General features: G+C 46.2%; 1 protein-coding gene across 3 annotated transcripts in view; it reads left to right on the top strand.

The window, feature by feature from the left end:
* LOC121583036 overlaps positions 1-16,030 on the top strand; it is a 33,858-nt gene extending 17,828 nt beyond the window's left edge. For all 3 annotated transcript variants that reach the window (XM_041899245.2, XM_041899246.2, XM_045225294.1), the window contains exons 4-6: positions 2,539-2,617; positions 14,550-14,703; positions 15,525-16,030. In XM_041899245.2, coding sequence (XP_041755179.2) covers positions 2,539-2,617; positions 14,550-14,703; positions 15,525-16,028 — 737 coding nt within the window. In that variant the 3' untranslated portion in view covers positions 16,029-16,030. The remainder of the gene's footprint in view (positions 1-2,538; positions 2,618-14,549; positions 14,704-15,524) is intronic.

Here is a 16,030-nt window from a genome sequence, read left to right as displayed (position 1 = left end):
GGCTGCTGCCACGGAGACTGAACTGAAACATCTTGTTGTCAAGTGCTCACGTGTCACTCACACAAGTCACGTTGTTTCTTTCACTATAGGCTAAGAGACACTTTACATTCTTGGTAACATGACATAATCACATTACAGCCATGTTGCTTCAAGATAACATCCTTCATTTAGGTACAATTGAGTAAAGATATTCTGTCCCTAAAATGTCCCCGTTTTACAGGAGTACAGTGGCTTGCGAAAGTATTCCCCCCCCTTGGTATTTTTCCTATTTTGTTGCCTTACAACCTGGAATTAAAATGGATTTTTTTGGGGGGTTTGTATCATTTCATCTACACAACATGCCTACCACTTTGAAGATGCCAAATATTTCCAAGACATTTAAATGTTTCCCCTTAAACCACTCAAGTGTTGCTTTAGCAGTATGCTTAGGGTCATTGTCCTGCTGGAAGGTGAACCTCCGTCCCAGTCTCAAATCTCTGGAAGACTGAAACAGGTTTCCCTCAAGAATTTCCCTGTATTTAGCGCCATCCATCATTCCTTCAATTCTGACCAGTTTCCCAGTCCCTGCCGATGAAAAACATCCCCACAGCATGATGCTGCCACCACCATGCTTCACTGTGGGGATGGTGTTCTCGGGGTGATGAGAGGTGTTGGGTTTGCGCCAGACATAGCGTTTTCCTTAATGGCCAAAAAGCTCAATTTTAGTCTCATCTGACCAGAGTACCTTCTTCCATATGTTTGGGGAGTCTCCCACATGCCTTTTGGCGAACACTAAACATCTTTGCTTATTTTTTTCTTTAAGCTATGGCTTTTTTCTGGCCTCTCTTCCGTAAAGCCCAGCTCTGTGGAGTGTACGGCTTAAAGGGGTCCTATGGACAGATACTCCAATCTCTACTGTGGAGCTTTGCAGCTCCTTCAGGATGAATGCCCTCCTTGCCTGGTCCGTGAGTTTTGGTGGGCGGCCCTCTCTTGGCAGGTTTGTTATGGTGCCATATTCTTTCCATTTTTTAATCATGGATTTAATGGTGCTCCGTGGGATGTTCAAAGTTTCTGATATTTTTTTATAACCCAACCCGGATCTGTACTTCTCCACAACTTTGTCCCTGACCTGTTTGGAGAGCTCCTTGGTCTTCATGGTGCCGCTTGCTTGGTGGTGCCCCTTGCTTAGTGGTGTTGCAGACTCTGGGGCCTTTCAGAACAGGTGTATATATACTGAGATCATGTGACACTTAGATTGCACACAGGTGGACTTTATTTAACTAATTATGTGACTTCTGAAGGTAATTGGTTGCACCAGATCTTATTTAGGGGCTTCATAGCAAAGGGGGTGAATACACATGCACGCACCACTTTTCCGTTTTTTTCTTTTAAAAAAAGTTATATTTTTCATTTCACTTCACCAATTTGGACTATTTTGTGTATGTCCATTACATGAAATTCAAATAAAAATCCATTTAAATTTCAGGTTGTAATGCAACAAAATAGGAAAAACACCAAGAGGAATGAATACTTTAGCAAGGCACTGTCTATCCGTATAAGGAAGGAATGAAATGTAGTTTAAAGGTCGCTAGTTCTACATCTCCCTAAAGGGACACAACACCAATGTTAAACTACAAGCGGGTAGCAGGAGCACCGGAAGCCTAAGGAGCAAGAATCAAAGTACAGAACAGTGATCTGATCTGATCTCCAATCCTTTTAACCAGAGAGGGAGAGAGAGAGAGAGAGAGAGAGAGAGAGAGAGAGAGAGAGAGAGAGAGAGAGAGAGAGAGAGAGAGAGAGAGACTGGTTCAGAGAGATAAAAGGCTTGATCAAACACAGGAAGACATCTGTTGCCACCCACTATTACACAGATATGCTGTACCTAGTGGCTTCAAAGTATCTGCTGTAGTGTTGCGTGGGCCAGGTTCGTTAGTTATTGCAGAGCTACAGAGGACTAGGGGTTAGTGGATCGGATGAGGAGGTGGCATCACAGTCCTACCAGGGTTTCTCGACCTCTTTTGTACCAGGGACTGACATTTTAAATAGGTAGCTTACAAAACCAGCTCTTAAGAACTGACTTGGAACATTTTACATTTGCATTTTACATTTTAGTCATTTAGCAGACGCTCTTATCCAGAGCGACTCACAGTTAGTGATTGCATACATTTTTCATACTGTCCCACCCGTGGGAATCGAACCCACAACCCTGGCGTTGCAAGCACCATGCTCTACCAACTGGGGCAGCAGGTAGCTTAGTGGTTAAGAGCGTTGTGCCAGTAAACGAAAGGTCGGCGGTTCTAATCCCCGAGCCGACTAGATGAAAAATATATCGATGTGGCCTTGAGCAAGGCACTTAACCCTAATTGCTCCTGTAAGTCGCTCTGGATAAGAGCGTCTGCTAAAAAATAAAAAAACACTGAGCTACACGGGACTAGACTCGCCATAGACTTTCCATATAGCTTACTTCTAAGAACTGACACAGTTCTTTCAAACTCATATATTCTCTCCCTTATGGCCTTGCTCATGATATCTTCCCCTGTCTGTCTGTCTGTCTCCCAGGTCTTAGCAGTTTCCAGGAGAGCGTTGCTATGGACCGGATCCAGAGAATAATGGGAGTCCTCCAGAACCCAAACATGAGGTAAATATCCTCTCTTCCGGTCTCTGTCTCCAACTCTCACCACATGGAACAATAACTATAGCCTGAGGTTACAGCCAGACTACATTAGTTCTGTTCTACTGTCTGTTCTCCTCTAACTCTCTACAGTAGTTCATGTCTGTTCTCCTCTAACTCTCTACAGTAGTTCATGTCTGTTCTCCTCTAACTCTCTACAGTAGTTCGTGTCTGTTCTCCTCTAACTCTCTACAGTAGTTCGTGTCTGTTCTCCTCTAACTCTCTACAGTAGTTCGTGTCTGTTCTCCTCTAACTCTCTACAGTAGTTCATGTCTGTTCTCCTCTAACTCTCTACAGTAGTTCATGTCTGTTCTCCTCTAACTCTCTACAGTAGTTCATGTCTGTTCTCCTCTAACTCTCTACAGTAGTTCATGTCTGTTCTCCTCTAACTCTCTACAGTAGTTCATGTCTGTTCTCTAACTCTCTACAGTAGTTCATGTCTGTTCTCCTCTAACTCTCTACAGTAGTTCATGTCTGTTCTCCTCTAACTCTCTACAGTAGTTCATGTCTGTTCTCCTCTAACTCTCTACAGTAGTTCATGTCTGTTCTCCTCTAACTCTCTACAGTAGTTCATGTCTGTTCTCCTCTAACTCTCTACAGTAGTTCATGTCTGTTCTCTAACTCTCTACAGTAGTTCATGTCTGTTCTCCTCTAACTCTCTACAGTAGTTCATGTCTGTTCTCTAACTCTCTACAGTAGTTCATGTCTGTTCTCCTCTAACTCTCTACAGTAGTTCATGTCTGTTCTCCTCTAACTCTCTACAGTAGTTCATGTCTGTTCTCCTCTAACTCTCTACAGTAGTTCATGTCTCTTCTCTAACTCTCTACAGTAGTTCATGTCTCTTCTCTAACTCTCTGCAGTAGTTCATGTCTGTTCTCTAACTCTCTACAGTAGTTCATGTCTGTTCTCCTCTAACTCTCTACAGTAGTTCATGTCTCTTCTCTAACTCTCTACAGTAGTTCATGTCTCTTCTCTAACTCTCTGCAGTAGTTCGTGTCTGTTCTCCTCTAACTCTCTACAGTAGTTCATGTCTGTTCTCCTCTAACTCTCTACAGTAGTTCATGTCTGTTCTCCTCTAACTCTCTACAGTAGTTCATGTCTCTTCTCTAACTCTCTACAGTAGTTCATGTCTCTTCTCTAACTCTCTGCAGTAGTTCATGTCTCTACCACCTGATGCTCCCCTTCGCCTTTGACTCTTTGTTCCTGTAGAAAGGGTACAGACAGACAGACAGTTAGTTAGTTAATTAGTTCGTTAGTGACTGGGAAACAGCAGGCGGTTAGTTAGTTAGTTAGTTAGTTAGTGACTGGGAAACAGCAGGCGGATAGTTAGTTAGTTAGTTAGTGACTGGGAAACAGCAGGCGGTTAGTTAGTTAGTTAGTTAGTTAGTGACTGGGAAACAGCAGGCGGATAGTTAGTTAGTTAGTTAGTGACTGGGAAACAGCAGGCGGTTAGTTAGTTAGTTAATTAGTTCGTTAGTGACTGGGAAACAGCAGGCGGTTAGTTAGTTAGTTAGTTAGTTAGTTAGTGACTGGGAAACAGCAGGCGGATAGTTAGTTAGTTAGTTAGTGACTGGGAAACAGCAGGCGGTTAGTTAGTTAGTTAGTGACTGGGAAACAGCAGGCGGTTAGTTAGTTAGTTAGTTAGTTACTGGGAAACAGCAGGCGGTTAGTTAGTTAGTTAGTGAGTGGGAAACAGCAGGTGGTTAGTTAGTTAGTTAGTGACTGGGAAACAGCAGGCGGTTAGTTAGTTTGTTAGTTAGTTAGTGACTGGGAAACAGCAGGTGGTTAGTTAGTGACTGGGAAACAGCAGGTGGTTAGTTAGTTAGTTAGTTAGTTAGTTAGTTAGTTAGTGACTGGGAAACAGCAGGCGGTTAGTTAGTTAGTGACTGGGAAACAGCAGGTGGTTAGTTAGTTAATTAGTTAGTTAGTGACTGGGAAACAGCAGGTGGTTAGTTAGTTAGTTAGTTAGTTAGTGACTGGGAAACAGCAGGTGGTTAGTTAGTGACTGGGAAACAGCAGGTGGTTAGTTAGTTAGTTAGTTAGTTAGTTAGTGACTGGGAAACAGCAGGCGGTTAGTTAGTTAGTGACTGGGAAACAGCAGGTGGTTAGTTAGTTAGTTAGTTAGTTAGTGACTGGGAAACATCAGGCGGTTAGTTAGTTAGTTAGTTAGTTAGTGACTGGGAAACAGCAGGCGGTTAGTTAGTTAGTGACTGGGAAACAGCAGGTGGTTAGTTAGTTAGTTAGTTAGTGACTGGGAAACAGCAGGCAGTTAGTTAGTTAGTTAGTTAGTTAGTGACTGGGAAACAGCAGGCGGTTAGTTAGTTAGTTAGTGACTGGGAAACAGCAGGCGGTTAGTTAGTTAGTTAGTTAGTGACTGGGAAACAGCAGGCGGTTAGTTAGTTAGTTATCTGTATTTACATTTTACATTTAAGTCATTTAGCAGACGCTCTTATCCAGAGCGACTTACAGGAGCAATTAGGGTTAAGTGCCTTGCTCAAGGGCACATCGACAGATTTTTCACCTAGTCGGCTCGGGGATTAGAACCAGCGACCTTTCGGTTACTGGCACTACGCTCTTAACCACTAAGCTTCCTGCCGCCCTAGTTGTGTGTTATAGTGACTGGGAAACAGCAGGCGGTTAGTTAGTTAGTTAGTTATCTGTATGTGTGTTATAGTGACTGGGAAACAGCAGGCGGTTAGTTAGTTAGTTATCTTTATGTGTGTTATAGTGACTGGGAAACAGCAGATGGTTAGTTAGTTAGTTAGTTAGTTAGTTAGTGACTGGGAAACAGCAGGCAGTTAGTTAGTTAGTGACTGGGAAACAGCAGGCGGTTAGTTAGTTAGTGACTGGGAAACAGCAGGCGGTTAGTTAGTTAGTTAGTGACTGGGAAACAGCAGGCGGTTAGTTAGTTAGTTATCTGTATGTGTGTTATAGTGACTGGGAAACAGCAGGCGGTTAGTTAGTTAGTTAGTTATCTGTATGTGTGTTATAGTGACTGGGAAACAGCAGGCGGTTAGTTAGTTAGTTAGTTAGTTATCTGTATGTGTGTTATAGTGACTGGGAAACAGCAGGCGGTTAGTTAGTTAGTTATCTTTATGTGTGTTATAGTGACTGGGAAACAGCAGGTGGTTAGTTAGTTAGTTATCTGTATGTGTGTTATAGTGACTGGGAAACAGCAGGTGGTTAGTTAGTTAGTTATCTGTATGTGTGTTATAGTGACTGGGAAACAGCAGGCGGTTAGTTAGTTAGTTTCATGTGTGTTATAGTGACTGGGAAACAGCAGGTGGTTATAGTTAGTTAGTTTCATGTGTGTTATAGTGACTGGGAAACAGCAGGTGGTTATAGTTAGTTAGTTTCATGTGTGTTATAGTGACTGGGATACAGCAGGCGGTTAGTTAGTTAGTTTCATGTGTGTTATAGTGACTGGGAAACAGCAGGTGGTTATAGTTAGTTAGTTTTGTGTGTTATAGTGACTGGGAAACAGCAGGTGGTTATAGTTAGTTAGTTTTATGTGTGTTATAGTGACTGGGAAACAGCAGGCGGTTAGTTAGTTAGTTTCATGTGTGTTATAGTGACTGGGAAACAGCAGGTGGTTATAGTTAGTTAGTTTCATGTGTGTTATAGTGACTGGGAAACAGCAGGTGGTTATAGTTAGTTAGTTTCATGTGTGTTATAGTGACTGGGATACAGCAGGCGGTTAGTTAGTTAGTTTCATGTGTGTTATAGTGACTGGGAAACAGCAGGTGGTTATAGTTAGTTAGTTTTGTGTGTTATAGTGACTGGGAAACAGCAGGTGGTTATAGTTAGTTAGTTTTATGTGTGTTATAGTGACTGGGAAACAGCAGGCGGTTAGTTAGTTAGTTTCATGTGTGTTATAGTGACTGGGAAACAGCAGGTGGTGTGATGTCACGAGAGGCTACACAGCTTTCAGCGGGATTGCTCAAGTAGTGCAAGGAGACCAGGTTCAACCAAAACAAGGATTTTATTAAAGGTCTTGGGAAACTAACGAAAGTATAACACAATTCTGTTCTCTGGTGGCTCTTTAAGGGTTAACAGTTCAGGGATGTCTCTTCCACATCCAAAATCATAACTCTCCCTCGCTCAAATAACTTTTCCCCAGTCTTACTGTATTCCACGTTGCAGCTAGTGGCCAACCCAGCAAAACGTCCTTCCAAATGTCCCACACGTATTTCCACAGGTGCATATATCCAAAGGTGAGTATTTCCCAAAGGTAAGTATCTCCAAATCCTTATATTCCTCATGGAAGTGGACGTGCAGCACTCTTGTCCTCCAGAGAGCCCAGCTTGGAGACTGTCTCTTCCCTTCCCAAACCTTCAGCTCATCAGCTCCTCATTTGTTTCAGCTGCGTGGGAAGATTGGCCATAGAGGGTTGGAGTTCCCGACCATACCAGCAGATGGAGCCATAGCTGTCTGGGTTTGCAGCCACCTCAGGGGATGTAACGTCCCTCCAGGACACAGCCTCTCGTGACATCACACATCCCCCTCCTCGGGACCGACGTCCTCGTCGGGGTAAAGGCAGCGAAGAAGGCATCACGCCGGGAGAGGGCGTCCGCATTGCCGTGGTGCTTGCCAGACTGCTCTCTCTTCAACTCCTCCAACTCTAGGACCAGGGACTCAGCCTCCTGTTGTCTCTCCTTGAGTTTCTTACTGAACGCATCAGCCTTGGTTTTAGCAGAGTTTAGCTTCTGTTGAGCAGCTTTCAGTTCCTTCTCTCTCTCTGCCTCCGCATTTTTCATCTTGTTCTCCAACACCTTGTACTTCTCCTCTGCCTTCTTCTGGACCTCCTTACTACTGCGCAGGGTCTCCTCACACTCCTCGATGGTCCTGCGCAGCCTCTCCAGCTCCTCCTGTTGCTTAGGGAAGGAGCTCTGTTGGAGTTTAGCCTGGAGGATATCTAACTCTTCTGTCTTCATGTCTAACTGTTGCTTTAACAAACGATACCTCTCAGCGGTCCCCTTCAGACCAGACAGTTCTTTGTCCAGATTCTGTAGCTCCGTCTCTGTGTCGGTCTGGGCGCCTGCCATCCCTATCAGAGCCCGGGCGGGAGTGAGTAACTCGGAGGATTGCACCGGAGCCTTCCCAGGATGAGTCTTGCCTCTCCGTTTCCGAGGTACTCGGGTTATCCTCTCCTGAGACTCTCTCCAGAGTGGGTAAAAGGCTGGGCAGTCTCGTCCAATTAGGACAGGGACGGGGAGGGAATCAACCACCCCCGCCGTCGTGTGTATGGTTCCCCGTGTGCTGGTCATTGTAAGTTCAGTAATGGGGTATTCTCTGGTGTCCCCATGGACACAGGAAACTGGGAGGACCTTCCCCGGGGGTCAGACACGTTGGGCCCACCAAATCCTTACGCACCAGGGTGGCCCGGCTACCAGAATCCAGTAAGGCCTCCACATCATGGTGATTCACAGTTACCGGGCAGGTGGGGGGTCGATCTGGGCCGCCATCTACGACTCCCAAGAGCGAGGCAAAACGGTGTGTGGGTGCTGAGCTGGAGGACTCCGCAGTGGGCATAGGTTCATCGGCTGGTTTCCCACACTGCCAGGAGATATGTCCCATCTCCCCACACCGGTAACACTGTCGAGTTTCCCCCTCCTGGTGTACTCTTCTTGGACCCGCCTGGTTTCTGGCTCCCCCTGGAGCCGGGATAAGTCCTGACGTGGCTGGGTTCGAGACCTTGGGGTCCTTTGGACGGGTTCTTCCCATTTGTGGTGGGGCCGCCCTCCTGGGGTCTTTTCGGGAAGCATTCAGCATCTCCGCTGTGGCCTGGTACTTTTCCACAGCTTCCACGGTCAGATCAGCCGTGGTCAAGGCCTGTTGACTGATGAACCGTTTTGCCTCATAAGGCAGGGCGCGTAGGTAACGATCCACCACAACGGCCTCCACCACCGCCGCTGCTGTATTCCTCTGCGGATCCAGCCATTTCCTTGCGATTCGGACAAGTTCATGCATCTGCGCCCGAGGAGGTTGGTCTGGTTGGAAGGTCCAGCTGTGAAAGCGCTGGGCCATACCAAACTTTGTGAGTCCATATCTGCTGAGGATCTCAGACTTCAGGGCATCATAGTCAGTAACCTGGTCAGGGCCCAGGTCCCGGACAGCATTCAGCGATTCCCCGGTTAGAAAGGGGGCTAACAGACCAACCCACTGTTGCTTGGGCCAGGCTTCCCTAGTGGCCGTGGCCTCAAATGCATGCAGGTATGCCTCAATGTCATCGGTAGCTCCCATCTTAGATATAAAGTCACTTGCCTTTATTGGGCGGGTATTTTGGACCACCCTCTGTCTCTGCAACTGCAATTCCTCTGCCTTCAGAAGGTTGGCTTTCTTTTGCTCCTCCAAGAGAGCCACGTTTGCTTGCATCTGGGCTTGCTGGCCAGCAACAAGGGCTTTCAATATGTCCTCCATTTCAGTCGGCGGGGAGCCTACGGCCAACTTGGAAAACTGGGTGATCAAACCTTCGGTATCCTCCTCTGACATGCACTATTAACGCTTGAGCGTGCCCGTATTCTCCACCATCTGTGATGTCACGAGAGGCTACACAGCTTTCAGCGGGATTGCTCAAGTAGTGCAAGGAGACCAGGTTCAACCAAAACAAGGATTTTATTAAAGGTCTTGGGAAACTAACGAAAGTATAACACAATTCTGTTCTCTGGTGGCTCTTTAAGGGTTAACAGTTCAGGGATGTCTCTTCCACATCCAAAATCATAACTCTCCCTCGCTCAAATAACTTTTCCCCAGTCTTACTGTATTCCACGTTGCAGCTAGTGGCCAACCCAGCAAAACGTCCTTCCAAATGTCCCACACGTATTTCCACAGGTGCATATATCCAAAGGTGAGTATTTCCCAAAGGTAAGTATCTCCAAATCCTTATATTCCTCATGGAAGTGGACGTGCAGCACTCTTGTCCTCCAGAGAGCCCAGCTTGGAGACTGTCTCTTCCCTTCCCAAACCTTCAGCTCATCAGCTCCTCATTTGTTTCAGCTGCGTGGGAAGATTGGCCATAGAGGGTTGGAGTTCCCGACCATACCAGCAGATGGAGCCATAGCTGTCTGGGTTTGCAGCCACCTCAGGGGGATGTAACGTCCCTCCAGGACACAGCCTCTCGTGACATCACAGTGGTTATAGTTAGTTAGTTTTGTGTGTTATAGTGACTGGGAAACAGCAGGTGGTTATAGTTAGTTAGTTTTATGTGTGTTATAGTGACTGGGAAACAGCAGGCGGTTATAGTTAGTTAGTTTCATGTGTGTTATAGTGACTGGGAAACAGCAGGTGGTTATAGTTAGTTAGTTTCATGTGTGTTATAGTGACTGGGATACAGCAGGCGGTTAGTTAGTTAGTTTCATGTGTGTTATAGTGACTGGGAAACAGCAGGTGGTTATAGTTAGTTAGTTTTGTGTGTTATAGTGACTGGGAAACAGCAGGTGGTTATAGTTAGTTAGTTTTATGTGTGTTATAGTGACTGGGAAACAGCAGGCGGTTATAGTTAGTTAGTTTTATGTGTGTTATAGTGACTGGGAAACAGCAGGTGGTTATAGTTAGTTAGTTTTATGTGTGTTATCTGTTCCGTGGAAACAGCAGGTGTTGGCACCTCAGAGTTGGTTCGGCTGGATAACACTTGATTGTCTGTTACCAGAGGAAGGGCTGTACATTCTGTAGGAGTATAGAAACGCCAGCCTTCGTCAGAACACCACCGGCCATCCAGAAGGTATTGGGATGAGAAATTACAACTACTATCATAGGAGACTGCAAATTCTATCAACTGTATTTTATAAAGCCCTTTTTTTACATTGTAACAAAGTGCTTTACAGATAGATACCCAGCCTAAAAGCCCAAAGAGAAGACAATGCAGAAGCAGAAGCACAGTGGCCAGGGAAAACCAGAAACCCACAGGAACCAGCTACAGACACAGTCTCAGTTTTAGTCAGCTGGCTGGTACCTGTGGCGGAGTCACCATGCACTATTAACATGCATGAGACTAACCAACTTTATCCCTCGGTTATGTGGGCAGGGGTGTAATCTGTATGTGAGGCTAACGGGACTTTAACCCACTGTTACAGTGCATTCGGAAAGTTTTCAGACCCCTTGACTTTTTCCACATTTTGTTACGTTACAGCCTTATTCTAAAATTGATTAAATTGTTTTTTCCCCCTCATCAATCTACACACAATACCCCTTAATGACGAAGCAAAAACAGGTTTTTAGAAATTATTGCAAAAAATAAAAGTATATATATATATATAGATATATATATATAAAAACACATTTACATAAGTATTCAGACCCTTTACTCAGTACTTTGTTGAAGCACCTTTGGGAGTGATTACAGCCTTGAGTCTTCTTGGGTATGATGCTACAAGCTTGGCACACCTGTATTTGGGGAGTTTCTCCCATTCTTCTCTGCAGATCCTCTCAAGCTCTGTCAGGTTGGATGGGGAGCGTCGCTGCACAGCTACTTTCAGGTCTCTCCAGAGATGTTAGATCGGGTTTAAGTCCGGGCTCTGGCTGGGCCACTCAAGGACATTCAGAGACTTGTCCCGAAGCCACTCCTGCGTTGTCTTGGCTGTGTGCTTAAGGTCGTTGTCCTGTTGGAAGGTGAACCTTCACCCCAGTCTGAGGTCCTGAGCTCTCTGGAGCAGGTTTTCATCAAGGATCTCTATGTACTTTGCTCCGTTCATCTTTCCCTCGATCCTGACTAGTCTCCCAGTCCCTGCCGCTGAAAAACATCCCCACAGCAAGATGCTGCCACCACCATGCTTCACCGTAGGGATGATGCCAGGTTTCCTCCAGACTTGATGCTTGGCATTCAGGCCAAAGAGTTCAATCTTGGTTTCATCAGACCAGAGAATATTGTCAGAGTCCTTTAGGTGCCTTTTGGCAAACTCCAAGCGAGCTGTCATGTGCATTTTACTGAGGAGTTGCTTCCGTCTGGCCACTCTACCATAAAGGCCTGATTGGTGGAGCGCTGCAGAGAAGGTTGTCCTTCTGGAAGGTTCTCCCATCTCCACAAAGGAACTCTAGAGCTCTGTCAGAGTGACCATCGGGTTCTTGGTCACCTCCCTGACCAAGGCCCTTCTCCCGAGATTGCTCAGTTTGGCTGGGCGGCCAGCTCTAGGAAGAGTCTTGGTGGTTCCAAACTTCTTCCATTTAAGAATGATGGAGGCCACTGTGTTCTTGGGGACCTTCAATGCTGCAGACATTTTTTGGTACCCTTCCCCAGATCTGTGCCGCGACACAATCCTGTCTCGGAGCTCTACGGACAATTCCTTCGACCTCATGGCTTGGTTTTTGCTCTGACATGCACTGTCAGGTGTGGGACCTTATATAGACAGGTGTGTGCCTTTCCAAATCATGTCCAATCAATTAAATTGACCACAGGTGGACTCCAATCAAGTTGTAGAAACATCTCAAGGATGATCAACGGAAACAGGATGCACCTGAGCTCAATTTCGAGTCTCATAGCAAAGAGTCTGAATACTTATGTAAATGAGGTATTTCTGTTTTTTATTTGAATAAGTGTACATAAATGTCTAAAAACCTGTTTTCACTTTGTCATTATGGGGTATTGTGTGTAGATTGCTGAGGATGTTTTTTTTATTTAATCCATTTTAGAATAAGGCTGTAACGTAACAAAATGTGGACAGGAGTGTAATCTGTATGTGTGTGAGGAGGAATCAGACCACATGCAGAGCAGCTCACAGCAGGTGTGTCTTTTCATTATGGAACCTAGAATAGTCTGAACCCACTACAGAGAGGAGGAGGAGGAGGAGGGGAGGAGGGGAGGAAGAGGACAAGAGAAGATCAAGAGGAGAGAGGAGGAGGAAGAGGAGGAGGAGGAAGAGGAGAGAGGAGAGAGGGGAGGAAGAGGAGAAAGGAGGAGGAAGAGGAGAGGAAGGAGGAAGAGGAGAGGGGATAGCTAGCTCCTCGCTGCTGTAGTGAGAGACTGAGTCCCAGCTTAATAATGTCTCTGTCATCAGTAAGATATAAAAGAGGAGGATGAGGAAGAGAGAGAGAGAGAGAGAGAGACAGAGAGAGACAGAGACAGAGAGAGACAGAGAGAGAGAGAGAGAGAGAGAGAGAGAGAGAGACAGAGAGAGACAGAGACAGAGACAGAGAGAGAGAGAGACAGAGAGAGAGACAGAGAGAGAGAGAGAGAGAGAGAGAGAGAGAGAGAGAGAGAGAGAGAGACAGAGAGAGAGAGAGAGAGAGAGACAGAGAGAGAGAGAGAGAGAGAGAGAGACAGAGAGAGAGAGAGAGAGAGAGACAGAGAGAGAGAGAGAGAGAGAGAGAGAGAGAGAGAGAGAGAGAGAGAGAGAGAGAGAGAGAGAGAGATGGGTGTTGGTGAAACAGTGTTAAATCCCACTGGCTGCTTACAGAAGGGCACACACACACACACACTGAGCGAGGCCACTACGGGGCGGTAGGTAGGCAGGCGAACGGCCTCAGGGTTTACTGGCTATTTATAGCGGTGAATGGAAGGAACAGGGGCCCTCCCTCCCTCCCTCCCTCCCTCCCTCGCTGCCACGTGTGGACAGGGGCATGCAGCATGTGTGACTGACTGTACAGCAGCACACAGGATCACACAGCATCACGTCACATTTCTCCTGGAGAGATAAACATGCATGCCTAGGTCAGAGACAGAATGGACTGTACAGATAAGATCATTGGCGCTTTGGAATGTACACAGACGTAAGAACACGCTTAACCTGTGGCATATTTATTCATTGACATTTACGTCATCACCAACTCTCGCTCTGGGCGCTTCCCAACATGGCACCCTCGACAAAAGTAGTGCACTACATAGGGAATAGGGTGTCATTCTCTGGTCTAAAGTAGTGCACTATATAGGGAATAGGGTGTCATTTGGGACACGGTCCTCTCTCTGTATAAGAATCCTCAGATAAAACGGAGAGAGAACAGAATGTGTCTGTGTGGTTTTCTACTACATTATGGAATGGTGGTGGTCGTTAGCTTTGAGTTTGGAGCCACTGCTCTGCTCTGTGTGGTGTCTGTACGCTCCAGTGAAGACCTAGTCGAACTCAAACCTCAAACAAATATCTCTTATCCTTCATCCGTTGGCGTCTAGTTGTTCACTGGGTTATAAAATGCTGCCCATGCTCATGACAAGGTACAACAGATGACATCATTACCTCAACCTGCCAGTCCACAACTCAGTGTTAACTCTTATTCCAAACCCTGTTCTGTGTTCTAAACCCTGTTCTATTCTCTGTTCTGTGTTCTAAACCCGGTTCTATTCTCTGTTCTGTGTTCTAAACCCGGTTCTATTCTCTGTTCTGTGTTCTAAACCCTGTTCTATTCTCTGTTCTGTGTTCTAAACCCGGTTCTATTCTCTGTTCTGTGTTCTAAACCTGGTTCTATTCTCTGTTCTGTGTTCTAAACCCGGTTCTATTCTCTGTTCTGTGTTCTAAACCCGGTTCTATTCTCTGTTCTGTGTTCTAAACCCTGTTCTATTCTCTGTTCTGTGTTCTAAACCCGGTTATATTCTCTGTTCTGTGTTCTAAACCCTGTTCTATTCTCTGTTCTGTGTTCTAAACCCGGTTCTATTCTCTGTTCTGTGTTCTAAACCCGGTTCTATTATCTGTTCTGTGTTCTAAACCCTGTTCTATTATCTGTTCTGTGTTCTAAACCCTGTTCTATTCTCTGTTCTGTGTTCTAAACCCGGTTCTATTCTCTGTTCTGTGTTCTAAACCCGGTTCTATTCTCTGTTCTGTGTTTTAAACCCTGTTCTATTCTCTGTTCTGTGTTCTAAACCCTGTTCTATTCTCTGTTCTGTGTTCTAAACCCTGTTCTATTCTCTGTTATGTGTTCTAAACCCTGTTGTTTTCTCTGTGTTCTAAATCCTGTTATTTTCTGTGTTCTGTTCCAGTGAGCGTTACGTCAGTGTCATCCTGAAGATGGAAGAGATGCTCCATTGCTGGTTTCCTCAAGTCAGAGCCCGCCAAGACCCAGACCCTCACCCAGACCCAGACCAGCACATTGAAAGCCAGGAAGACCACAGCACTCCAGCTAAGAGACACAAGGTAAACGTCTTTAACAGTGAGGTTTGATGAAAGACTGTAGGAGGGAGCTCTGTTCCAATATTCACACTAGCATTCCATTTAGAATGCATGTCCAGAACAATGACTTATTCTATGTGGTAGCTATGCTAGTAGGAACATTGGAAAGCAGCCACTTTCAGTACAGTAGTTTGGAACGCAACCCTACAGGTAGGAGTTGAGGAAGGGAGGGAGGAGAGGAGCCTAAAATAGCCCATGATCCTGAGAATAGCAGGAAGAAGGGATTACAATTATCTTGACAGTGGAGAGGAATTATAGAGGTGTCATGTTCCATAAGACAATGGACTGAAAAACAACAGAGGAATGTCTTAGAGGACAGGTAAAGGTCAGGAAGAGGAGGAGAGAAGGGAGGAGGAGGAGGTAGAACCCAATGTTCCTCTCTCACGCCAGACCGATTGGTTCTGTTTGTTCTGTTCACTCCCCCTCAGAAGATGTTATTATGTAATCACCTCTGTAGCTCAGCTGGTAGAGCACGGCGCTTGTAACGCCAAGGTAGTGGGTTCGATCCCCGGGACCACCAATACACAAAAATGTATGCACGCATGACTGTAAGTCGCTTTGGATAAAAGCGTCTGCTAAATGGCATATTATTTTTTTATATTATAATACTCTGGAGTCTAGAATTTCATTTGAAAGCATGCGACATAAATATACTCAGTCAGGATGTCATAATGCCTCTGTTAAGGAAGAATGGCAGTCATGGTATTCTACTATCCTTTGTAGTCAGTTCTTCATGGTGGACAAAGAGATACAAACCTAACCTATTTCTTTCTGTCTCTCCACAGCAGTACCGTGCCCCAGCCCACCCACCACCTCCAGCCTCTCCTCCAGTCGTCTCCCCCCCAGAGGGTGACCACCACCCAGCCCCGCGAGCCTCGGACGGCCCCCTGCCTGGCTCCTTCCTCTACTCCTCTGCCACTTATCTCAAATGTCTCCACACTGTCCCCATCTGCTCCTCCAAGACAGAGACAGCCCTGCAAGAGCCACCAGGCCTGGGCAGGCCCTCCACCGCCTGCCCCCTGGGATCCAACCACCCAGCCGACTTCCAGGAACAGACCCAAGACGACGCGGTCTCCTCCAGCACCGACACCCAGGGGAGCACCATGGACCCCAACCTCCAGACCCACCCCCGCCAAGCCAGACCCCGAGCCCACCGACGAGGGCCTCCGTCGGGGAAGATCAGCTCGCCCTGCCTGGAGAGACTGCTCCAGTCCAAGGAGAGCATCATCCTACCCAGAAACACAGGAGGTGATAGTCATGGTGGTGGTGGGGAGAGCAGCTGGTCGTAAAA

The sequence above is a fragment of the Coregonus clupeaformis genome, chromosome 15 (assembly GCF_020615455.1).
Source record: "Coregonus clupeaformis isolate EN_2021a chromosome 15, ASM2061545v1, whole genome shotgun sequence".
NCBI classification, from domain to species: Eukaryota; Metazoa; Chordata; class Actinopteri; order Salmoniformes; family Salmonidae; genus Coregonus; species Coregonus clupeaformis.
The sequence above is the reverse complement of the archived record's forward strand: the minus strand, read 5'-3'. Positions and strand labels throughout refer to the sequence as shown.